The 24,877-nt window shown below is 47.5% G+C and overlaps 2 protein-coding genes across 3 annotated transcripts in view; both read right to left on the bottom strand.

The window, feature by feature from the left end:
• TBCB (tubulin folding cofactor B) overlaps nucleotides 1–24,877 on the bottom strand; it is a 122,850-nt gene that overhangs the window by 21,880 nt on the left and 76,093 nt on the right. The window lies entirely within an intron of this gene.
• LOC310851597 (sphingolipid delta(4)-desaturase/C4-monooxygenase DES2-like) lies at nucleotides 950–22,146 on the bottom strand. 2 transcript variants are annotated; one of them, XM_083754168.1, is made up of 3 exons: nucleotides 13,712–13,790; nucleotides 12,841–13,583; nucleotides 950–1,585 (listed from the first exon to the last, which is right to left on the bottom strand). In XM_083754168.1, the coding sequence occupies exons 1-3, from the start codon at nucleotides 13,770–13,772 to the stop codon at nucleotides 1,442–1,444; spliced, it is 948 nt and encodes a 315-aa protein (XP_083610294.1). In that variant the 5' UTR covers nucleotides 13,773–13,790; the 3' UTR covers nucleotides 950–1,441. The 2 variants fall into 2 exon arrangements, with proteins under 2 accessions (XP_083610294.1, XP_083610293.1); XM_083754167.1 differs by lacking the exon at nucleotides 13,712–13,790 and adding an exon at nucleotides 21,960–22,146 and having other exon boundaries at nucleotides 955–1,585.

The following is a 24,877-nucleotide window of genomic DNA, read 5'->3' as shown; positions in this document are numbered from 1 at the left end:
TGGGCAAACTTTTGCAGATTCAATTAATAAGTTAACTAACTAAACCCTATCCAGTTTAGCAACTATAATTTCTTTAATCGGGTGACAGCTGGTGGTGTAGTCTGAAATATCTGGACTTTCACTCACCTGCCCTCCATCTTTTGATGGGGGTAAGAATTGAGTGGGGCAGTGTGTTGGCTGAATGCCTTGCCCCCTTTCATATTCACCCGTGTTCTCTTACCCCACTCCGACCCCCACCAAACCCCGCTGGGAAGAGGTGAGGGGATGAGGCTGGTTCTGGCATCTGGCAAAGGGTTGGGTCTTCCTGCTGGTCTGGGGAGTCTGGCATGATTTGCACACAGAACCCCTTAATTCACAGCCCACCCTAGAGATTAAGCGTAACTGAGTCTCTTCCCATCGTAGAATTTAACAACAGTTGATGATGATAGCCCTGTATACGTGTTCAATGTTTACTTTTTTATTATGTTTTTATATATGTTGGAGAGTGGCTGGGACAACCCAGTCCGATGGGAGTGTTACAAGTAATAAATTATTATTATTATGAGAAATCCGTAGGCCAACGATACCGCCATTTTGATTCCTAGCCCCACGACGCTGCCGTGTTGATGGGCCCTGGAGGGTAGAGGCACACGACTCCATCCCCGTTAGGAGCTTCCAAGAGAAACAGAAAATACGTTTCAGATCAATTTATTGTGTCTAGGAATCTGACTCCTCCCAACACTTGGAACTCGTGGACAGCCAACGAAGCTTCAGTTGCAAGGTTCAGAACACAGGAAAGGAAGCAGCACTTCATGCAGTGCAGAGTTAAACTGTGGAACTCCCTGCCACAGTAGGCAGCAGCAACGACCATCTTGGGTGGCTTTAAAAGAGGATTAGACAAATTCATGGAGGAGGAGGAAGAAGAGGAGGAGGAGAGTGCCGCCGAGCACGATTTCTGTTCTCATCCTGAAGCAAAGTTCTTAACCTGAAGCACTATTTCTGGGTTAGCAGAGTCTGTAACCTGAAGCCTATGTACCACTGTATTTCAAATAGTCCACCTTACAAAACTTCTTGCCATCCTACTAGCGTAATATGTTCATCCACAATTACTTTTCAGATAGTTCGTATATTTACTCCAGTCTTCTAAGAATCTCTGGTCCCACAGGATTCGAATCCTTCTTGTTAATTTATCTAATTCTGCATAGTCCAACAATTCCATCCTCCATTCTTTCGTCGGTAATTCTTCTTGCTTCCACTTCTCTGCCAATAATATTCTTGCTGCTGACACTCTTGATGTTCTTTGTAAAAATGTGTTTAGCTTTGCTTTTGAGAACAGCCTTCAGCGACTCTACTCATCACACCCCCCCCGTCCCCCTTCATGGGGGAGGTGGGGGGAGAACTGGAGGTGTTGGAAGTTGGGGGGTGGGGGGGGCAGGAGGCACAGCACCAGTTCCCTCCAGCTTCATAAGTTCTTGTCCCTTTTGTGGGTCCTCTTCACGCGGGAAAAGGGCCCCAGATGCCTTTTGAAAACAAAATCATAAAGCACAAGGACCCAGGAGTTGTGGTAGGGAAGGTGGTCGTAATACTCCGGGGCGATTTTCCTCACCTGGAAGAAAAAACATCGAAACACTGAAAATCGGACAGAAACAGAAGAACGAGGGGTGTAAACTATGGCAAGTTCTTAAAGAAATGGGAGTGCCTGATCACCTCATCTGTCTCCTGAGAAATCTCTATGTGGGACAAGAAGCTGCAGTCAGAACTGGATATGGAGCAACTGATTGGTTCAAAATTGGGAAAGGAGTCCGGCAAGGCTGTATATTGTCCCCCTGCTTATATAACTTATTTGCAGAATTCTTCATGCGAAAGGCTGGGCTGGATGAATCCCAAGCCGGAATTAAGATTGCCGGAGGAAATATCAACAACCTCAGATATGCAGATGACACAACCTTGATGGCAGAAAGTGAGGAGGAATTAAAGAACCTTTTAATGAGGGTGAAAGAGGAGAGCGCAAAATATGGTCTGAAGCTCAACATCAAAAAAACGAAGATCATGGCCACTGGGCCCATCACCTCCTGGCAAATAGAAGGGGAAGAAATGGAGGCAGTGAGAGATTTTATTTTCTTGGGCTCCATGATCACTGCAGATGGTGACAGCAGTCACGAAATTAAAAGACGCCTGCTTCTTGGGAGAAAAGCAATGACAAACCTAGACAGCATCTGAAAAAGCAGAGACATCACCTTGCCAACAAAGGTCCGTATAGTAAAAACTATGGTTTTCCCAGTAGTGATGTAAGGAAGTGAGAGCTGGACCATAAAGAAGGCTGATCGCCGAAGAATTGATGCTTTTGAATTCTGCTGCTGGAGGAGACTCTGGAGAGTCCCATGGACTGCAAGAAGATCAAACGTATCCCTACTGAAGGAAATCAGCCCTGAGTGCTCACTGGAAGGACAGATCCTGAAGCTGAGGCTCCAAGACTTTGGCCACCTCATGAGAAGAGAAGACTCCCTGGAAAAGACCCTGATGTTGGGAAAGATGGAGGGTGCAAGGAGAAGGGGACGGCAGAGGACGAGATGATGGGACAGTGTTCTTGAAGCTACCAGCATGAGTTTGACCAAACTGCTGGAGGCAGTGGAAGACAGAAGTGCCTGGCGTGCTCTGGTCCAGGGGGTCACGAAGAGGCGGACACGACTAAACGACTCAACAACGACAAAATGCCACTCCTGGCATTTACCTGGGGGTGCAAGGGGTGCAAGGCACCCAGGCGCCAAATTCTGGGGGGCACCCACTGCCGAAGCCACCGAAGCTCTTAACTACGCGCCTGTTATGAAATAATAAATAATTTTGATCGAGCTGGGAAAACAAAATACCTAGGTATTGCCGAAATGTATATCTACTGTTTCACCAAAGGACTTTGTTCACTCATTTACCAAAGATCACAACGGCGGTGCTTGTCCAACGGGGGAGCTGGGCGGATCTTTGCCACCCTGACGGCGCATATGCTGAAGACTCCCCTGATGCCACTGATTCTGGGATCTGAATTCAAGTCAGGTTCTGGGGAGGTGGAACCACCATAACCGCCTGGCCTTTGGCTTGGAATCAACTTGATCCCCTTCCCCTTTTTCCTTTCTCCTTCTGTGATGGAACTCCTGTTTGGGGACTTCCCTGGCTTTTTTCTGGCCCACTTAGGACCAGCCTGGATAGTTGGCCTTGATGAAGATTTGACGTTTTCACCCCCCCCCCAAAGTTTTCGATTGAGTTTCTACTGAAATGAGGCTGCATTTTAACGTTGTATTTTAATTTTGTTTTTAAGTTGTATTTTAATCAATTGTTTTTATACCTGGTGTTACCCACCCTGAGCCCGGTCTTGGCTGGGGAGGGCGGGGTATAAATAAAATTTATTATTATTAACCGATGTGTTCTGGGCTGGAACTGAGATACGCTGAAATCACAACTGAATTCACTTTCATAATGTGCACATACATTAATGAGCACATGTTCCACAGTGGAACGGTTTCCCTCGGAAGGTTGTGGACTCTCCTTCCTTGGAGGTTTTTAAGCAGAGGTTGGATGGTCATCTCTCACGGATGCTTTAGCTGAGATGCCTGCATTGTAAGAGGGGGTTGGACTAGATGACCTTTGAAGGTCCCCACAGTTCTGTGATTCTACTTACTATCTTTCAAAAGAAAAAAGATCCAAATGATTCAAGACTCTTTTGTACGCACATGGAAAAGGGATGTGATTTGCTTCATTGAATTACTATTATTTTTTTCATTCGCTGTTTCATAGATTCGTAGAAATGTGCAGTTGAACGGGGCCCTGGGAGTCATCTCGTCAAAGCCCCTGCAAAGAAGGGACCCTAGCTAAGGAATGCCTGACAGATGGCCACCCGTTGGTTGGAAAATCTGCAACAAAGGAGAGTCTACCACCTTAGGTGATCTGTTCCACTGCTGAACAACTCTTATGATACAATACGATAATCTTTATTGTCACTGTCCCATACAGAACAAAAATTTTTTTTTTGGGGGGGGGGGAATCTACATCAGACATTCAAAAACCAACAAGCCTGCTATCCTAGCTATCCCAGCCTGGTTAGCCCCCTAAAAACTCTGATACCCCATTTTAAAAATACAATATACTCCCATAGAGACTCTTTACACTGCGTTTAAAATCGCATTTGGATAGAAACTGTTTCTCAGACAGCTAGTCCTAATCTTTATACCCCTGTACCTTCTTCCAGAAGGCAGAAGCTGAAAGAGATCATTTCCGGGGTGTGCACTATCCTGTGCTATCTCTGCAGCTTTCTTATGGCACCTGGAAGCGTAGATTTGATCTAAGGTGGGAAGAGTGCACCCAATTATTCTCTCCGCAGTCTTGACAACCCTGGACAGCATTGGTTTTCCCCTGGCCATGCAGCTCCCAAACCACACACACAGACCATAAGTTAATACACTCTCCACAGTACAGGTCCTTTGAGAGATTGTTTTTCCGGAGGATTCTCAGAAAATATAACTTCTCAGAAAATATTTAGTCAGAGAGCTCAGACACATTTCCTCTTGTGCCCTGCTCTTTATCGCTCAGTTAGAGCAAACTGGAAATTCAGGTTTCCTCCAGGTTGACATTTGCTCCGATTTAGCACTAAAGAATGGGTTTCCCTAGAATAGGACCCAGGGGTGGGGGAGGAGAACTTCCTGGACCCGTCCTTTCTAGACGCAGGAGAAGTTGAAGTGTGGGTGAGCCGATAATCTCCCTTCTTGTCTCTTGCAACCGTGGGCTTGAGTCCTACCCTACAGAACAGGAGAAAACAAACTTGCTCCATCCTCTCCGTGGCAGCCCTTGAAATATCTGAAGGTGGCTATCTCCTCTCAACAACAGGCATATAAAACAAACAAAAAAACAACAGGCATATGAAATCAAAAGAACTAAGATCGTGGCCACTGGGACCATCACCTCCTGGCAAATAGAAGGGGAAGAAATGGAGGCAGTAAGAGATTTTACTTTCTTGGGTTCCATGATCACTGCAGATGGTGACAGCAGCCACGAAATTAAAAGACGCCTGCTCCTTGGGAGGAAAGCAATGACAAACCTAGACAGCATCTTAAAAAGCAGAGACAGCACCTTGCCAACAAAGGTCCGTGTAGTAAAAGCTCTGGTTTTCCCAGTAGTGATGTATGGAAGTGAGAGCTGGACCATAAAGAAAGCTGATCGCTGAAGAATGGATGCTTTTGAATTCTGGTGCTGGAGGAGATTCTTGAGATTCCCATGGACTGCAAGAAGATCAAACCTCTCCATTCTGAAGGAAATCAGCCCTGAGTGCTCACTGGAAGGACAGATCCTGAAGCTGAGGCTCCAAGACTTTGGGCACCTCATGAGAAGAGAAGACTCCCTGGAAAAGACCCTGATGTTGGGAAAGATGGAGGGCGCAAGGAGAAGGGACGACAGGGGACGAGATGGTTGGACAGTGTTCTCGAAGCTACCAGCATTTGACCCAACTGTGGGAGGCAGTGGAAGACAGGAGGGCCCGGCGTGCTCCAGTCCAGGGGGTCATGAAGAGTCGGACACGGCTAAACAACAACAACAATCTCCTCTCAGTCTCTTCCTCTCCAGGCTAAACATGCCCACCTCCTTCGACCGTTCCTCATAAGGCATGGTTTCCAGACCCGTGACCATCTTGGTTGCCCTACTCTGCACAACATCCGCCTTAAAATGTGGTGCCCGGCAATTTCACAGCAAAAACAGATAGGTAGCAATATTTCTAGCCTGTATACCAGGACATAGTACGTAGGTCATTCTCCCAACTGCCTCTCCTTCTGCAGACAAAGCAACACCATCCAGGCTTAAAGGAACCCCAAGGTTTTCAAGCAGTGCCCTCCCTCGGAGGAAAAAACAAATTCTATGGAAAGGGGGTATCAAAAGCTGCCCAGTGAGGATCAAGCATGCCTTTAATCCTTCATTTTAATGTTGGAGATGGAAACATCTAACTGCAGCCGCTGGGAGAGATCATCAGGAGGTTTGGGCTGGGCGTCCATCAGTATGCGGATGATACCCAGCTCTACCTCTCTTTCAAATCAGAACCAGTGAAGGCGGTGAAGGTCCTGTGTGAGTGCCTGGAGGCGGTTGGAGGATGGATGGCGGCCAACAGATTGAGGTTGAATCCTGACAAGACAGAAGTACTGTTTTGGGGGGACAGGGGGCGGGCGGGTGTGGAGGACTCCCTGGTCCTGAATGGGGCAATTGTGCCCCTGAAGGACCAGGTGCGCAGCCTGGGAGTCATTTTGGACTCACAGCTGTCCATGGAGGCACAGGTCAAATCTGTATCCAGGGCAGCTGTTTACCAGCTCCATCTGGTACTCAGGATGAGACCCTCCCTGCCAGCAGACTGTCTCGCCAGAGTGGTACATGCTCTAGTTATTTCCCGCTTGGACTACTGCAATGCGCTCTACGTGGGGCTACCTTTGAAGGTGACCCGGAAACTGCAATTAATCCAGAATGCGGCAGCTAGACTGGTGACTGGGAGCAGCCACCGGGACCATATAACACCAGTCTTGAAAGACCTACATTGGTTCCCAGTACGTTTCCAAGCACAATTCAAAGTGTTGGTGCTGACCTTGAAAGCCCCAAACAGCCTCAAAGGCCCAGGATACCTGAAGGAGCATCTCCCCCCCCCCCCATCGTTCTGCCCGGACACTGAGATCCATCACCGAGGGCCTTCTGGCGGTTCCCTCATTGCAAGAAGTGAGGTTACAGGGAACCAGGCAGACGGCCTTCTTGGTAGTGGCACCTGCCATGTGGAACGCCCTCCCTTCAGATGCGAAGGAAATAAGCAGCTGTCTTATCTTTAAAAGACGTCTGACGGCAGCCCTGTTTAGGGAATTTTTAAATATTTAATGCTGCATTGTTTTTAACACTCAATTGGGAGCTGCCAAGAGCGGCTGGGGAAACTCAGCCAGATGGGCGGGGTATAAATAATGAATTATTATTATTATTATTATTAAACAGAGAACTGGAGGCAGAGGGGAGGGGAATGGAATGGAGTATTTGGGAAAGGGAGATGAAATGGCTGGCTGGCTTGGATACTGAAGAGGCGCACTCTGTAGGACAACATTTTGCAGCAGGTCCAAATTGTTTCAGTCACTGGAGGTCTGGGGTGTTTTAACGGATTTTTTGGCCTAGGTTATAGAAGCAGTCCTCTATTTGAACTGTGGTCTCCCGTCCAAGGCTGGTTTAAAAATAAATAGCCCTACAGAGGGTAGGAGCTTTGAAGCTATGAAGATTACTTCTGGCACCCTGGCACCAGAAACCTAAAAAGCAAATTCGCTTGCCAAGACGCTTTCCGCTGAATGAGATAGCACCTGCCTGGGATTAAAATAAAAGGCTCTCCCTATTTGCATTTTAAAATAGCGCTTCCCTTGAAGTCGACTCTTCCTTTGTTTTCAATAAGGCGGTGTTCCGACTTTTCAACCACAAAAGTACTGTACAGATAATAGCTGCCACCCGTCTGTCTCGAGAGACAATGGAGTGCAGCTCAAGTTAAACTGTTAGCACCGCTCAAGTGAACTCCCCGGGTGCAAGCCTGGGCAGAGTGTCTGGAGGTCCTGGGCAGCCCAGATGAAAAGACACCCCCCCCCCCGGCCTCGCTTAGGTGGTCCAAAGAAAAGCAGAGCTATGCGTTTGGCACCAGCATGGCGGCAGCAGTTGCCAGAAGTAAAATGATAATTATTATTATTATTTATTATTTATTACTTATACCCCGCCCATCTCTTGCTGGGTTTTCCGCCACTCTGGGCGTCTTCCAACAAAATATTAAAATACAATAGCCCGTCAAACATTAAAAGCCTCCCTAAACAGGGATGTCTTCTAAAAGTCAGATACAGTGGTACCATGGGTTAAGAACTTAATTCGTTCTGGAGGTCTGTTCTTAACCTGAAACTGTTCTTAACCTGAAGCACCACTTTAGCCAATGGGGCCTCCAGCTGCTGCTGCACTGCCACTGCACGATTTCTGTTCTCATCCTGAAGCAAAGTTCTTAACCCGAGGTAATATTTCTAGGTTAGCGGAGTCTGTAACCTGAAACGTATGTAACCCAAGGTACCACTGTAGTTGTTTATTTCCTTGGCATCTGGTGGGAGGGCGTTCCACAGGGCAGGCACCACCACTGAGAAGGCCCTCTGCCTGGTTCTTTGTAACATGGCTTCTTGCAGGGAGGGAACCGCCAGAAGGCACTGGACCTCAGTGTCTGGGCAGAACGATGGGGGTGGAGACGCTCCTTCAGATATACTGGACTGAGGCCGTTTAGGGCTTTCAAGGTCAGCACCAACACTTTGAATTGTGCTCAGAAATGGACTGGGAGCCAATATAGGTCTTTCAAGACCGGTGTTATGTGGTCTCGGCGGCCGCTCCCAGTCACCAGTCTGGCTGCCGCATTCTGGATTAATTGCAGTTTCCGAATCACCTTCAAAGGTTGCCCCACGTAGAGCGCATTGCAGTAGTCCAAGCGGGAGATAACCAGAGCATGCACCACTCTGGCCAGACAGTCAGAAGAAGGCGTAAATGGCACCACCCAGCCGTCTTAAGAGATTCCACTCAGTATTTGTGGAAGGGTCATTTTTTCTCACAAAGATATCCCACAAAGCAGCGGAAGTTTAGTACCAGAGCTTTCCTGCTCCATATGTACACATTCACACAAAGTTCAGAACTTTGCTTACTTGCCCTGCAAGGCAGTAGAAAAATCAGCGCTTCAGAGCGGCTAAAATTGATGATGTCGGACTGTCTGTCTCCCACCTTTAGGGTGCCAGGATGTCTGCAGAATCTTATTCTGGAATCAGAGAACTGCAGAGTTGGCAGGGAACCATGAGGGTCATCTAGTCCAACCCGCTGCGATGCAGGAGTCTTTTTGCCCAGCATGGGACTCGAACTCCCAACCCTAAGATTAAGAGTCTCCCATTCAGCTCGGTCATATTGGCAGGAAGGATTACGTTAAATGGACAGGAGGCTGAATGAATCAATTGGGAGGGGGGCACTCTGCTCTACCCTGGTATTTCCCCAACTTTCGAAATACCAGGAACTCAAATGCTTCTCACACATGCCTTTTGATTATTTCGAAATGTTATCTTTCCTGAACTGGGTGATCCTGCTTCTGGTCTCTTCGTAAAGTAGTTGTAGTTGACTGAGGTGTTAGCATGTAAGTAAAGCCAAAGAACCTCCCTGGCAACAGAAAAAGTAATGCATACTTGTACATTCGTTTGTGCAATGAAGCCACCCTTCTTTGCCTCTAAGAACTGGACCTTTCATGCAGCAGCACTAAAGACCTCCCTTTTCGTGGGGTCTCTGCTTTGATTTCCGGCCTTTTTCTATTTCAGGTAAACCTTCCCCACCCGGTAACGAATCGCAAGGTGAATTGATTTCCCCCTCAACAGTGAACGGCGCCTGGACAGCGGGCAGGAACACAAACCACCTGGCTTCAGTTTCCCCCTCTGTGGTGAAATGCAGTATATTTCTAAATTTGCATCGGCTTATAAATTAGCATATTCAAATTTGATGTAAATTGGTGCCCTCTTTTTCAATGAGATGTGTTTCCTTTCCCTGTTATGTTACTATTTTTAGCAATGCAGAAGCGACCACTCTAGTTTTCGGCTATTTCGTGATGAATGTAACTTTTCCTTCTTCTCCTTAAAAATAATAATAATAATGGGTTCAGTAGCTTGAGAGCTGCCTTTGGGTTTGTTCTGCAAAGCAACAAACGTGAGACACAGTGTTGCCTAGTGGTTAGAGTGCTGGACTAGGACCTGGGAGATCTAGGTTTGAATCCCCACTCAGCTATGAAGCCCTTGGCGGCCACTCACCATCTCTTCGCCCAACCTACCTCACAGGGTTGTTGTGAGGGTGAATACAGAATAATAATGTAATAAATAATATGTTGAAATATTGTCACCATTATAATTATCTGCTGCAGTAATAAGGATGCCCTGGCATATTCTCTTTTGGACTGTGAGATGGCAGGAAGTGACTGTATTGTTTTCTCAACGCCTACAAAGTCTGGGCTGCATGAATGCAGTTAATTAGGGCGGGGTTTTTTCCTAATTGCAAGATTTGATCAACAGGCAATGGCATCAAACAGGCTGGGCGGTCGAACAGTACAACTGCTTAATTGCTTATATGTGTGTCACGTACCCTGTCCCTCGAAGGCATGCAATACATTTCGCTAGAACAGGGTGGTCCAACACGCACGCGGCCCTTTTTGGGTGGCCCATGCTAAGTACGCGGGTGGCACTGTGCGTTAAACCACAGAGCCTAGGACAGGCCAATCAGAAGGTCAGCGGTTCGAATCCCCGCGACGGGGTGAGCTCCTGTTGCTCGGTCCCTGCTTCTGCCAACCTAGCACAGTTTGAAAGTATGTCAAAGTGCAAGTAGATAAATAGGTACCCCTCTGGCGGGAAGGGAAACGGCATTTCCGTGCGCTGCTCTGCTTCGCCAAGCTCTCAAGCTCTGGGAAGAAGACCTTTCATTGCCTACAGACAGCCACCCAATCTTAAACAACTCCTCACCCACAATAATACAACTGGTACCAGAGCCTGCAATAAACAAACCCAGATGCCAACTTTGCTGCCAACACCATTACTCATCATCAACATCATCAAACTTACCATCTTAGGCCTATTTAATTGCTCATCTTCTAACATTGTGTATTCTACCAAATGCCAACAGTGCCCTTCAGCTCTCTATATTGGGCAAACAGACCAAACCCTGTGCCAAAGGATAAATGGACATAAATCTGACATCAGGAATCACAAGACAGAGAAACTGGTAGGAGAACATTTCGGTCTCCCAGGACATTCTATACAAGATCTCAAAGTAGCTGTCTTATTGCAAAAGAATTTCAGAAAGAGACCGGAAAGAGAAGTTGCTGAATTACAACTTATCACTAAACTGAAAACTATGGAGAGACCTGATCTTAATAGAGATATTGGATTCCTGTCTCATTACATATGCTAATCATCTGCATACCATCCCTTGTTTTTTCTTGTAGGACTAATTGCAGTTGTTTACAGGTTTACCATACCCACTGAGTCAATCACCCATCTCCCACTAACCTCCTGAGAAAAACCCCACCCACCCTCCCACTATATATAAAGGTCTGGTGATTTCTGTTTCAGTGAATCTGAAGAAGTGTGCATGCACACAAAAGCTCATACCAAGAACAAACTTAGTTGGTCTCTAAGGTGCTACTGGAAGGATTTTTTAAATTTTGTTTTTCCAATGAATTTATGGGGTAAGTTCTATCCAGCTAGCCTGGCTAAAGCTGTTTGACAGGTATGGTTGGTTCTTGCGACAGCTCAGGGAACAACGCTGAAACCATTGCAAATGCATCCATTGACGGAGACCCGATGCTCCTTGCCAACAGTGGATATCCAAATTGATAATTGTCCATGAGCTAGAAGGGCCTGGTTGTTACTGTCTGGAGTCATGTCCCCCCCCCCCATTTTGATAGCCTATGACCTTATGGTTGGCGGTTCGAATCCCTGCGACTGGGTGAGCTCCTGTTGCTCGGTCCCTGCTCCTGCCAACCTAGCTGTTCAAAAGCACATCAAAGTGCAAGTAGATAAATAGATACCGCTCCGCCGGGAAGGTAAACGGTGCTTCTGTGCGCTGCTCTGGTTCGCCAGAAGCGGCTTAGTCCTGCTGGCCACATGACCCGGAAGCTGTACGCCGACTCCCTCGGCCACTAAAGCGAGATGAGCGCCGCAACCCCAGAGTCGGCCATGACTGGACCTAATGGTCAGGGCTCCCTTTACCTTTACATTCTGCTATTTATCATTATTAATAGTTTGCATCATACCTATTATTGAGATACCTATTAGGTCCATAGATTACCATATAGCATATATTCAACACACAAAAAGGTGACAATTTGTTGTGGACAAAGGACAGCTGGACATATCAAGGGCCCTGTTACCTTCAGGAGCTGAGGGCCTCATCAGACTGAAATCCGGCCCTGCCCAAGGTCCAGGATCCCTCCCTTCTCTCGCGGCAGAAGTAGCAACAAATCCTTGCACTCTGGTGTTGTCTGAAAGTCCCACCTCCCCACTTTCCCAGGAGCGTTCAGAGGGATGGAAGGCAGAGACCTTCTGTCCCGGCTTCAGCTTCTCTGTAGGGGCAAGACCTGTTGGGAAGGGGGGTCGGGTCGCACACAGTTTTCTGGACTAAAGAGTTAACTTTGCCCAAAGCAGAGACATCACCTTGCCAACAAAGGTCCGTATAGTTCAAGCTATGGTTTTCCCAGTAGTGATGTATGGAAGTGAGAGCTGGACCATCAAGAAGGCTGATCGCCGAAGAATGGATGCTTTTGAATTCTGGTGCTGGAGGAGACTCTTGAGAGTCCCATGGACTGCAAGAAGATCAGACCTCTCCATTCTGAAGGAAATCAGCCCTGAGGGCTCACTGGAAGGACAGATCCTGAAGTTGAGGCTCCAATACTTTGGCCACCTCAGGAGAAGAGAAGGCTCCCTGGAAAAGACCCTGATGTTGGGAAAGATGGAGGGCGCAAGGAGAAGGGGGCGACAGAGGACGAGATGGTGGGACAGTGTTCTCGAAGCTACCAGCATGAGTGTGACCCAACTGCAGGAGGCAGTGGAAGACAGGAGGGCCTGGCGTAAGAGTCGGACACAACTAAATGACTAAACAACAACATTGCCCACAACTGACTCTGCCTCTTCGTTCCAAGCTGCATCTGACTCCAGCCTTGGCAAGGGTTGAGACAAGTCTGCAGTTGGTGAGACCCCTCTCGCCCTTGGCGGACCCCCCTCTGCTACACCGAGCCTGGAAGCCTCTATGCGACGGAAACCCAAGAGAATCTGTTGGCCTTACCAGTGGCAACCTGCTTCCTGGGATGCTGGGGAAGTCGTGGTGCTCCATGTGGTAGCCCACGTTGAAGGTGAACCAGTTCAGAGGCCCGTAGTAGGAGACGGTGTCGTAACCCTTGGCATACATGTAGTGCTCAGCGATGAAGTGCCCAGAGAAGGGGTGGAAGCCCATGGCCAAGGTGGTTCCAGCGACCAGGTAGACCACAGGCTTGAAGCCCCATAAGCTGTAGATGAGGAGGTCATAGCCCATTTGGACAGCCACGTTAATGACCTCCATCTTGGAGATGGGTTTGGGGTTGATGAAGAGCGGCCGCAGGACGTAGAGGAGAGGTTGTAGAAAGACCCAGAGTAACTTCCTCAGCGGGGTGTTGAAGAAGTTTCCCTCCAACTCGCTGGGGACGTCAACATCCAACCCGTCCACGGCCAGGAAGCGGTGGTGGTCGACGTGGTACTTCTTGAAGGAGGTGGCGTAGGGGACGCCGATGGGCAGGTTGGCGAACATGCCGAAGAAGCGGTTCAACTTGGGCCTGTTGTTGCCGAAAGGCACGTTGTGGGAGATGTCGTGGATGGCCAGCGCCAGCGAGTGGTTGATGCAGCCCCCGAAGGCGTAGGCCCAGAAGAAGACCCACTTCCAAGGCAAGCCCTTCACCAGGTAGCAGGCGAGAAGCTGAGTCAGGACCATGAGGGTCACCACCCACTTCATGTTGGGATCGGGGCCCATCAGCTTCTTGATCTCCGGGTACTTAGCTGTTGTGGAGGAAAAGAGGGGTGAGAGGGGGAAGCAATAGCGTTAGTTGGTGTGGCAGTGAATCGCAGGCAGAGAGAGGGTAATAATAATAATAATAATAATAATAATAATAATAATACAGTGGTACCTCTGGATTTGAACGGGATCCGTCCCGGAGTCCCGTTCGCATCCTGAAGCGAACATAACATGCAACTGCGCGTCTGAGCATGCGCGGGTTGCGTCTTGCGCTTCCGCGCATGCGCGTGACGTCATTTTGAGCATCTGTGAGTGCGCGAGCGCAACCCGAAAATATCCATCCCGAAGCTACTTCAACCCAAGGTATGACGGTAATAATAATATTATTATTAATAATAATTTATTACTTATACCCCACCAATCCTTGAGGTTACCTGGTTCCTATTAAGCTGTCTAGGGTTTCAGACATCAGCATCAATATCTTGAACAAAGCTAGGAGATTTCCTGGCAGCCAGCAAGGAGCTTTTAGTGACTGCATAGTACATGTATCTGAAGAAGTGTGCCTGCACGCTAAAGCTCATACCAATAGCAAACTTAGTTGGTCTCTAAGGTGCTACTGGAAGGAATCTTTTTATTTTGTTTCGACTTTGGCAGACCAACACAGCTACCTACCTGCATAATACATGGGTGCAGAGTTGTTCTGGCCAAAGGCTGCGTTGCCACACTCAGCACGAGATGCAGTTTCTGAACTAACATTATTATTATTGTTAATTATTTCTACCCCGCCCATCTGGTTGGGTTTCCCCAGCCACTCTGGGCGGCTTCCAACAAAATTAAAAGATTAAAAAAAACATTAAAACACCAGTCAGTAAAAACTTCTCTAAAAACTTCATTAACACTGATGTCCTGCTGGGAATTTCAGTCTGGAATTTCAGACTGAAATCCCCAGGTGTCAAAAATGTTACTACTGCGACCTGTGTTTCATTAGCCCAGAAATGGAAAACGAGCGAGGTCCCAACTCCCGAAGAGTGGCAACTTACTTAAGTTGACAGAATATGCACAACTCGCAGACTTAACATATAGAATAAGAGAACAAGAAAAACATATGTTTAAAGAAGATTGGAAAACATTTATTGAATATACGGGAAATATTTGTGTACAGCTGGAAACACTGGCGGCATTAAGATAAATTCAACAGCGCAAACAAGTTTTGATGGATGCAATAATGGAACACGGATTGGTGTAGCTTTTGAAAAACATGCAGGGATTTATGATATGTAAAATGAACCATGGAAAGAGAAGAAAGGCAGTCACTGATATCTTAAAGGTGTAAAATGAGTATTTTAAACTGTAAAACAAAATTTAATAAAAATTATATACCGTGGTATCTCGGTTTAAGATCAGTGCTGTTTACGAACGATTCGGTTTATGAACTCTGCAAAACCGGAAGTAGTGTCCCGGTTTGCGAACTTTACCTTGGCCTAAGAACGGAAGCCGAACGGTGGAAGGGCACTGGCGGCGGGAGGCCTCATAAAGGAAAGCATGCCTTGGTTTAAGAACGGTTTCGCTTTAAGAACGGGCTTCCGGAATGGATTAAGTTCGTAAACTGAGGTAAAAGGTAAAGGGACCCCTGACCATTAAGTCCAGTCGTGGCCGACTCTGGGGTTGCGGCGCTCATCTCGCTTTACTGGCCGAGGGAGCCGGCGTACAGCTTCCAGGTCATGTGGCCAGCAGGACTAAGCCGCTTCTGGCAAACCAGAGCAGCGCATGGAAATGCCGTTTACCTTCCCGTCGGAGCGCTACCTATTTATCTACTTGCACTTGGACGTGCTTTTGGACTGCTAGGTTGGCAGGAGCAGGGACCGAGCAACGGGAACTCACCCTGTCGTGGGGATTCGAACCGCCAACCTTCCGATCAGCAAGTCCTAGGCTCTGTGGTTTAACCCACAGCACCACCCGCATCCCTAAACGGAGGTACCACTGTGTATATATATGCTTGTGGACTTCCCATTGGGGGATCTGGTCGTCAGGGACTGGTTGGATGCAGAGGAGCGGTGGGAGGGGCCAGATGCAGAACCCCCAAGGGAGATCCCAGAAGAGGAAGGCTTGGAGCCCAGGGATTGGTGGTGGGACAATGAGGAGAGGTCAGAGGAGGAAACTTGGGAAGAGATGCTGAATACGGAAGGGACAACAGGCTTTAGTGAGCAGGAGGAGCCTGTGATTGAGAACAGTTCAGACTCTGATGATGAAGCAGAGGAGAGGAGTCTAGAGGCCGTTGAAGCACCCCAGGAGTCCCATCCCCCCGGGTTAGTGATCAGGTGGGATTGCTATGAAGAATTATAACAAATATAGAGTATTTGAAAGCATTGCGTTGACTGGGTTTGAACTATTTTGATATGATTCTTGATCAATCCACACCTCTGCATCCCTGTTCCATTTCTCTTTCTTGACCAGTCACGTACACAGCCCAGTTGCTTCGCCAGGCAGGCATCCTGCGTCATCAAAGACAGTGGGCAGTTTCATTGATGTAGCTTTTCTGATATGTTAACCTGTAGCTTTTCTGATATGTTAATCTTAGGGTGTTAATCTTAGGGCCAGGAAACAGATCTCACATGAAGGTGAGAATGATCGCTGTCTTCCTGGCCATCCTTCTTACCATGTATATTGCTTGTTTATCACCTCCCAGGGTTGCCAAATGCACTCCTTTGTAGTTCTGTTTTGTTTACCCCGTACGTATGCATGCTTAATTAGTTTTGGTAGTTTAACTTTGTCCCCACATTGGGTTTGTTGAAATGCTCGGAAGAAATCTGATTGGTTCTTACGAACACGCTGTAAAAGTTCTTTTGTGAATAAAACGACCTGGTCCGGAGGGTGGAGAGACAGATTATTATCCGCACCCTTCCCAGAGTCTTGCTGGTTCAAGCCTCTGTGTGTATTCTTATTAATCAGAGTTCAATCCTTCCTTTGTTTTGGGAACACCTCAAACTGGCTGAGACAAGCTCCCCTCCCCGCTGGTCTCCAAGAACACGCAGGATAATGAGGAGCGCGGAGCGAAGGCCAGATGTGTGCAGATGCAGTTTGAGACTGCTTGGGAAACATCCGGGAGTGGAGGAGCCTTAGGAGGGGTGCAAGACAAGGACCCTCAGTCCTGGCAAGAGGGTTGGGAAGAGTTGTTGAGTTGCATGCCATTTCCTGGACTAAAGGGTTAACTTTAGGATGCTGGACTAGAATAACTTGGCACTTGGGCCTGATGCAGCTAAAGGGCTGTCATGTTCCTTAAGCACTAAAAGGGGAAAGGGAAGAAAGAACAAAACGACCTGTGTCTAAATCTTTGGCCGTGGAGTCATTGCACTTCTTGGCAAAAGTGGTTTTCTCAGAAAAATAACGCCCACGTAAGATGTAACATATCCTAGTGTGTCACATAGCAATGCGCTGGGCCAGTCCACCTCACCGGAGCTGAGATAATTAGAGAGTATGGTTCTGAATGGTGCTGGATTTCACAGGAATGTTGCAAAAGGTTCCTGGAGCTCATCTTTCGCTTCCAGGTGGAAACATGTTGCTGTCTTAGTCATGGAACCATAGAACTGTAGAGTTTGCACGCGCCTGCAATGCGGGAATCTCAACTCAAGCACCTATGAAGACGGCCAAAATCTACAGAATTCTTTCTGAAACGGAAAGTAACACACAGCTCCCAGGATTATCGGCTGGAGGGGAACTGCAACGGTTCATACAGTGCTTCAAGCATACGGTGAGGTGAAGGGAAGCCTTGCTTCTGCACATGACTGTGGCCTGATGGGAAGTCTTGCTTCTAAGCTTTGTTTCTACACATGATGCTGCACAAACCGTTCTAATACTAAGACATTCACTCACCACCTTAGAATGTTCAGTTCACATTGAGTTCAGGGCAACATTATACTTTGACCTGTTCTTAATGCATAGCTGGTCACATCTACGGAATGTGATGGTTATGATCTTTTAAGTCTCCTATAGCAATCATTAGTAATTGTTCTAAGTCTTACTATATTAATCACTAGTTATAATTTAATTAGGAGGTTTTCATGCCTGTCTAGTTCTGTGCTCCCTTTCCCAGCCTTTAATCTATCGGTGATTAATGCCTATATGCAACCCTTTGCTTTGTACTTGTGTTAACCAATCAGCAACAATCACGTATGCGGCAATGCTGTAATATTCAATAAAAGGGACTCCCCGAGACATGCTCGAGAGATGCCTCCCATATGACACTCCTCACTCGTCTGTCGTTATTTCAACCCAACAGTGAGGCTGGACTCTTCTGAATTAAAGAGCGGGTTTTTGCAGGCAAAGCTCCAGGGTGGAGGGGAAAACCACTTGAACCTGGAGCTTAAAAGCATGGAGCAAAAGGTAAGCGTAAATAATCCCTGCATCTCTCCTCCAATCTTTCACGCCCCAATATGTACCCATGACATCAGATACGAACGTTCTCAAGAAGGGTGTGCCTGCAGATTTATGTTTCATTTAATTTATATATGGATTGATTGATTGATTGATTGATTAAATTAAAGCATGTCAGAATACGCACAACCTATTTTCAGCCTTTCCACAACCCCATGAGAGAAGCGTTAAGAGGACAGAGATAGTGGGGCTTGTTTTCCCACCCTCCTCCACAATTCCCCCGTTATCTCCCGCATGCAATATGGCAAAGGCTCCTTGGGGCAGCGGCAGGGCAGGGGGCCTCACCCCACAGTTCACACGGCTTTAGGGTAGTGGCATTCTGGGGGCTCTGAAGCCTGAACTGTCATGGGACCCCTTTCACTGTTATCTTCTTCCATAGGGTTAAAGGTAAAGGGACCCCTGACCATTAGGTCCAGTCGTGGCCGACTCTGGGGTTGCGGCGCTCATCTTGCTTTACTGGCCGAGGGAGCCGGCGTACAGCTTCCGGGTCATGTGGCCAGCAGGACTAAGCCACTTCTGGCGAACCAGAGCAGCGCACGGAAACGCCGTTTACCTTCCCGCCGGAGCAGTACCTATTTATCTGCTTGCACTTTGACGTGCTTTTGAACTGCTAGGTTGGCAGGAGCAGGGACTGAGCAACGGGAGCTCACCCCGTCACGGGGATTCAAACCGCTGACCTTCTGATCTGTGGGATGTAAACACAGGAGCAGTCAATAACAACATTCCTAGAGTGTACATGTTAGAACATGGGGAGAGATGTCTGTCTAGCAAGCAGGTAAACTTCCTGGGGACGGACTTCCTCCGCTTGTGACCAGAGGTGGGTGTGGCCTCACCTGTGCAGGTAAATGATAAAAGCACAGGGCAGGCAGCCATCTCTCTCTCTGCCATCTTCCTTTGATGAGGAAACATCTAAGGATGCTCTCTTGGCTCCCAGCCAAGAGAGGAGATAAGGACTATCTTGCTACAAGACAGATTCTAAATGTATTTTACCTTTTTAAGCTGTCTGCCTTCTGGGATCATATTGTGAACAGAACGTGAGTAAACTCTTTTATACAGACTGTGTCGTGTCTTGTATTTTAAGTAAAGGTAAAGGTACCCCTGCCCGTGCGGGCCAGTCTTGCCAGACTCTGGGGTTGTGCGCCCATCTCACTCAAGAGGCCAGGGGCCAGCGCTATCCGGAGACACTTCCGGGTCACGTGGCCAGCGTGACATCGCTGCTCTGGCGAGCCAGAGCTGCACACGGAAACGCCGTTTACCTTCCCGCTGGTAAGCGGTCCCTATTTATCTACTTGCACCCGGGGGTGCTTTCGAACTGCTAGGTTGGCAGGTGCTGGGACCGAGCAACGGGAGCGCACCCCGCCGCGGGGATTCGAACCGCCGACCTTTCGATCGGCAAGCCCTAGGCGCTGAGGCTTTTACCCACAGCGCCACCCGCGTCCCGTCTTGTATTTTAAGAGGGAACAAAAGGGGAAATTGCCAGGGCAATTATTATAGAGGTTCTAGCGAACCTGTGCAGATGTTACTGGTGCAAACCTAAAGGGGAATGTCTATAAACTCTGCTGATATTTGGGGAACTTGTTAGCACAAGTTGGATTAGGATATAATCTCACAATATATCCTCTCCTGCACCCCTGAACATTCCCACATGATCGGCAAGTCCTAGGCTCTGTGGTTTAATGCACAGCACCACCCACATCCTCGTCCATAGGGTTGTTCCACAACAAATCACCACACCATTACCACACTTGGGCTACTTACTGGGATGGTGGAAACATACAGCAGCAGCAACAAAAATCAATTTGGCTTGATTCAATTGCGACTCCAGTTGGGTTTGCTAGACCCAAACTTTTAAGCAAGGTGGACGCAAGCCTCTTCTGGGGCCCCTCTCAGATCGGGGGCCCTGGAGCTTAAGCTTCATTCATTTCAAAGTCAACCCACCTTTGCTTTCGGGTGGCCTTAGGTGCTCACATCCCACCCTGGACCTTTATGAGTCCCTGCCTACTTAATCTGTAATTTTGATATCTGAAGCAGCATCCATCCTTATGCTCTGCCCCTTGAATTTCATGTAATAATAAGCCAACCTTTCTTTATTCCTTCTGAACTTCTTGTGACATAAGGTTAAGCATAAACAAGCATAAACACATATTTCTAACAAACACACACCCTCCAACATTTCTCGGATGAAAATAGGGCTGTCCTATTCAACAACAACAACAACAACAACGATAGTGTCAGGGAACTGCCATCGGAGCCAGAGGCGGAGGGAAGGCTCCAGAGGGATGCCGGAGAGGGTCCCAGTAGGGAGAGAGGCAGCCCATCCGCTGGGGAAGGAAATCAGTGTAGCACCAGTGGAGAAGGGGGGCAGAAGGGGGAATCAGCGAGGGGGCTCCAGGACTCCTCGCCGGAGACCAGCGGGGAGAGCGCGGGTCCTCCGCTGCCCACACCCTCCCTGCGCAGAAGACTTCCACGCAGGGAGAGTAGGAGGAGACTAGGCGTCAAAGAACTTCTTTGCTGGAAGAAGTTCAAGAAACGCTCACTGACGGATTCTGCCAGCGATTGAGACAGCCACGGATGGGTGGCTGTCCAGACAGAAAGGGTTCACCCAGGTAACCTAGCCAGGAGTGGCAACAACTTACGCACGAGCAACCCCTAGAACCATTACAGATAGTAACTTTACTATTTATACCCGCCCATATTATTTGGTTGCCCCAGCCACTCTGGGTGGCTTCCAACATATATAAAAACACAATAAAACATTAAACATTAAAAAACTTCCCTATACAGAGCTGCCTTCAGATGCCATGTAGGTCAGATAGCTCCAGATCCTCCAACATTTCTCTGATGAAAATAGGGACGTCCTAAGGAAAAGCAGGACATTCAAGGATCAAATCAGAAACCGGGATGGCTTCTGTAGATCCAGGAATATCCCTAGAAAATAGAGTCATTTGGAGGGTCTGCAGACGGATCTCAAACTCTTGCAAAAGGTCCTAACCAAATAATCCTAGCACACAGAAATGGTAACTCTAGTAGACAGTCCTACGTCTCTTAGTAGTGTGTGCAGGAATACATATCAGCGCCGGACACGCATGACGATTCAGACGCGCACCTTGAAACAGCAGAGGTCCAACATGGTTCTTGGGGCCAGTGCTGGATTTACGTATAAACAAGCTCTAGCCTAGGGCCCCAGTCTCTTGGGGGCCCCCAAATAATTAAAGTAAAAAAACAACTGGATGTGCATTTCTAAATTAAAAGATAAAAAACAAATAAAATAAAAACTAAATACAGCAACAATGTGTTGTGTTTGTGTTGTGTTGTGTTGTGTTGCGTTAGTTCCTATGATGTAAGTAATGGGCCCTGCCTGCTTTTATTAACTACAATTGCATTGTACAGGTTATGAAACTTAATTTATAATTATTAGTAGTTTGCATCATATATCACCTATTATTATTTCATGTTATAGCAAGTTTCCAGAGCCTACTAGCTTATGAATCCTTGTAAATTGTGTTTCTAAAGAAACTTCTGTTATTACCAAATGCCAATGGGTTTGCATTATTTGGTTTGTTATGAATCAAAAAATCATTTTAAGTTAAGAGCGTAATAATTATTTCACTATTAATATACTTCTTCTCAATTTCACTATTAATAGAATTCTTCTTAATTGTATTTCAGTTCAACGATTACTTTGATAAAATACACATTTGGGATGTGCAAATGGCTTGAGATACCTATGAGGTCCATAAATGACCATCTAGCATATATTCAACAGAAAAAACAGCGACTATTTGTTGTTGACAAAGGACAGCTGGACATATCAAGGGCCCCATTACCTTCAGGAGCTCAGGGCCTCATCCAACCTAAATCCAGCCCTTCTTGGTGCTGGTAGCCACGTCAGTCCAGTTCCCTACCCGTCCGGTCCCAGTTCACCCACTTCGCCCTTCACCCACCCCTCCAGTCTCTGCCCTTGGCGGAGTCCTCCACCTGAAACTCACCCAGCATCTCCTTCCTTCGGCTTGTGTGGGGCTGGTCTGTGTAGACCCATTCGAAGTCATCTCTGCTCCCAGCGTTGCCCATGGGGAGGACCTCTCTGAGCCTGACTCAAGACTCTCCCCGCTTTTATGGAGAGTGACTTGGGGTGTGATCCCCACAGCTGCCTTCTGAGAGTGAGGTGAGACTACCCTTGTTGAACCCAAATCCTGTCCAACCTGCTGGGCTAAGGCACCTGCTCAACCAGTTTGCTCCCATTAGGAATTCCTATCTCTGTGGGCAACGATGGCCAACGGGGTAAGCCGGAATAGATTTGCACTTTAGAAAGTGTGTCATTGTCACATGCAACTAACTCCTCTGCCTTGAAGATGATGATTCGCTATCTTCAAATGGAATGTAACTGTGGAATACGGTGTGCAGTTCTGGTTTGCATCATCTGGAAAAAGGAGATGTTGTCATGCCAGGGACGTTGCAGCTGTCAGTCAAAGGTAATTGATAAAATCAAGAGGCTGCAGTGACTCTGCACTGTGAAGAAAGATTTCGGCGTTCTGGGCCATGTTTAGGATGGTGTGCTTTGTGTCTACCTGTGTACTGCTGCAGCTGTTTTTTCTAATTACTCTTTTGGGCGATGGGTGAGGATTTTTTACCATTGTGCAGATCCTTAGCGACAGTGTGACCAAGACCTGCATACAGTGGGAAGCATACAGTGTTTCTCTTTCTGAAACTCTGATCAGTTTCTTCCTGTTTGAGGCTATTACATCGAATAAGGAGGGGGATGAAGGTTTTATGGTCATATTTTCAGGGGGTGGACATTGGTGTCATTTCCAACTCTACAATTCTATGGTTTTATGGTTCTATGATATGGGTGGGTGTCAAACTGATGTATATTTGGCTCTGGGTGTTTTAGTTTGGTCCGAATCGAGTACTGTATACACTTCCTGAGTAAATGCCAAATGCAGTACTTCGGGTCAAGGAACCATCATAGCTTCTAGAGAGCCATGAACATTTGTGTCCTGGGCTTTTTAGACTCATCTACCCATGTTCTAAGGGATGCGGGTGGCGCTGTGGGTTAAACCACAGAGCCTAGGACTTGCCGATCAGAAGGTCGGCGGTTCGAACCCCCGTGACGGGGTGAGCTCCCATTGCTCGGTCCCTGCTCCTGCCAACCTAGCAGTTCGAAAGCATGTCAAAGTGCAAGTAGATAAATAGGTATCACTCCGGTGGGAAGGTAAATGGCGTTTCCATGCGCTGCTCTGGTTTCACCAGAAGCGGCATAGTCCTGCTGGCCACATGACCCGAAAAAACTGTCTGCGGACAAACGCCGGCTCCCTCAGCCAGTAAAGTGAGATGAGCGCCACAACCCCAGAGTCGTCTGCAAATGGACCTAACAGTATCTTTACATTTATCCTTTACCCATGTACTATCTGAAACCAAAGTGGCGCAATGGTTGCCATATGTGACTTTCCCCCCCCAGCTCTCCCACCCCACTATCAAGCGTCTCCTTGCCCCTGAAATGATCTTTGTAGGGACAGCTGTTTGGTAATCAGTGCCTGAGTTTTGATTTTGGTCCCCCCCCCCCCTTTGCATGTTGTGTCTTTTTCTAGAAAGGCTGAGGGCACAAATGCCATGAATGAATGAATGAATGAATGAATGAATGAATGAATGAATTTTTAAAAATATTATTTATACGCCGCCCATCTGGCTGGGTTTCCCCAGAAACTCTGGGCGGCTTCCAGCAAAATGTTATTGTTTTCAGTCGTTTAGTCGTGTCCGACTTTTCGTGATCCCCTGGACCAGAGCACGCCAGGCACTCCTCTCTTCCACTGCCTCCCACAGTTTGGACAGACTCATGTTGATAGCTTCGTGAACACTGTCCCACCATCTCATCCTCTGTCGCCCCCTTCTCCTTGTGCCCTCCATCTTTCCCAACATCAGGGCCTTTTCCAGGGAGTCTTCTCTTCTCCTGAGGTGGTCCAAGTCTTGGAGCCTCAGCTTCACAATCTGTCCTTCCAGTGAGCACTCAGGGCTGATTTCCTTCAGAATGGAGAGGTTGGATCTTCTTGCAGTCCATGGGACTCTCAAGAGTCTCCTTCAGCACCAGAATTCAAAAGCATCCATTCTTCGGCGACCAGCCTTCTTGATGGTCCAGCTCTCGCTTCCATACATCACTATTGGGAAAGCCATAGCTTGAACTAGATGGACCTTTGTTGGCAAGGTGATGTCTCTGCTTTTTCAGATGCTGTCTAGGTTTGTCATTGCTTTTCTCCCAAGAAGCAGGCATCTTTTAATTTCGTGACTGCTGTCACCATCTGCAGTGATCATGGAGCCCAAGAAAGTAAAATCTCTCGCTGCCTCCATTTCTTCCCCTTCTATTTGCCAGGAGTTGATGGGACCAGTGGCCATGATCTTCGTTTTTTTGATGTTAAAATACAAATTCATCAAATATGAAAAGCTTCCCTAAACAGAGCTGCCTTCAGTGAAACTCATCCAGAAGTGAAACCTGTGTGTGTTCCTCACATGATTTACAGATTTTGTGTTGCCTGCATTTTTCCATGCTGTTTTCAGAAATTATTTCAGGTCAGGTCAGTTTGAACCCTTTTGAGCCTTAATTGGACACAAGATGTGAAAATTATAGTCCCAAACTGAGTATTATGTATTTATGTTTTACACAATTAACGTGGGGTTTTTTCCTGTGTAGTGGATCTACAGTATTGCCAGTAGCCAACATGGTAGCTCATTTAAATAAGGTCATAAAGGTAAAGGTAAAGGGAGCCCTGACCATTAGGTCCAGTCATGGCCGACTCTGGGGTTGCGGCGCTCATCTCGCTTTAGTGGCCGAGGGAGTCGGCGTACAGCTTCCGGGTCATGTGGCCAGCAGGACTAAGCCGCATCTGGCGAACCAGAGCAGCGCACAGAAACACCA

Source organism: Podarcis gaigeae (assembly GCF_964106915.1).
Source record: "Podarcis gaigeae genome assembly, chromosome: 8".
Lineage (NCBI taxonomy): Eukaryota > Metazoa > Chordata > Lepidosauria > Squamata > Lacertidae > Podarcis > Podarcis gaigeae.
This window is presented reverse-complemented; position numbering and strand designations above follow the sequence as displayed.

Bases quoted from the DNA above. Each gene is read 5' to 3' on its own strand.
- LOC310851597 (XM_083754167.1), bottom strand. From the start codon at position 22,041: ATGGGCAACGCTGGGAGCAGAGATGACTTCGAATGGGTCTACACAGAC. The intron at 13,584-21,959 runs GTGAGTTTCAGG...CCTCCACAACAG, and splicing joins CCGAAGGAAGGAGATGCTGG to CTAAGTACCCGGAGATCAAG. The intron at 1,586-12,840 runs GTAAGGCCAACA...TTTTTCTTCCAG, and splicing joins CAGGAAGCAGGTTGCCACTG to GTGAGGAAAATCGCCCCGGA.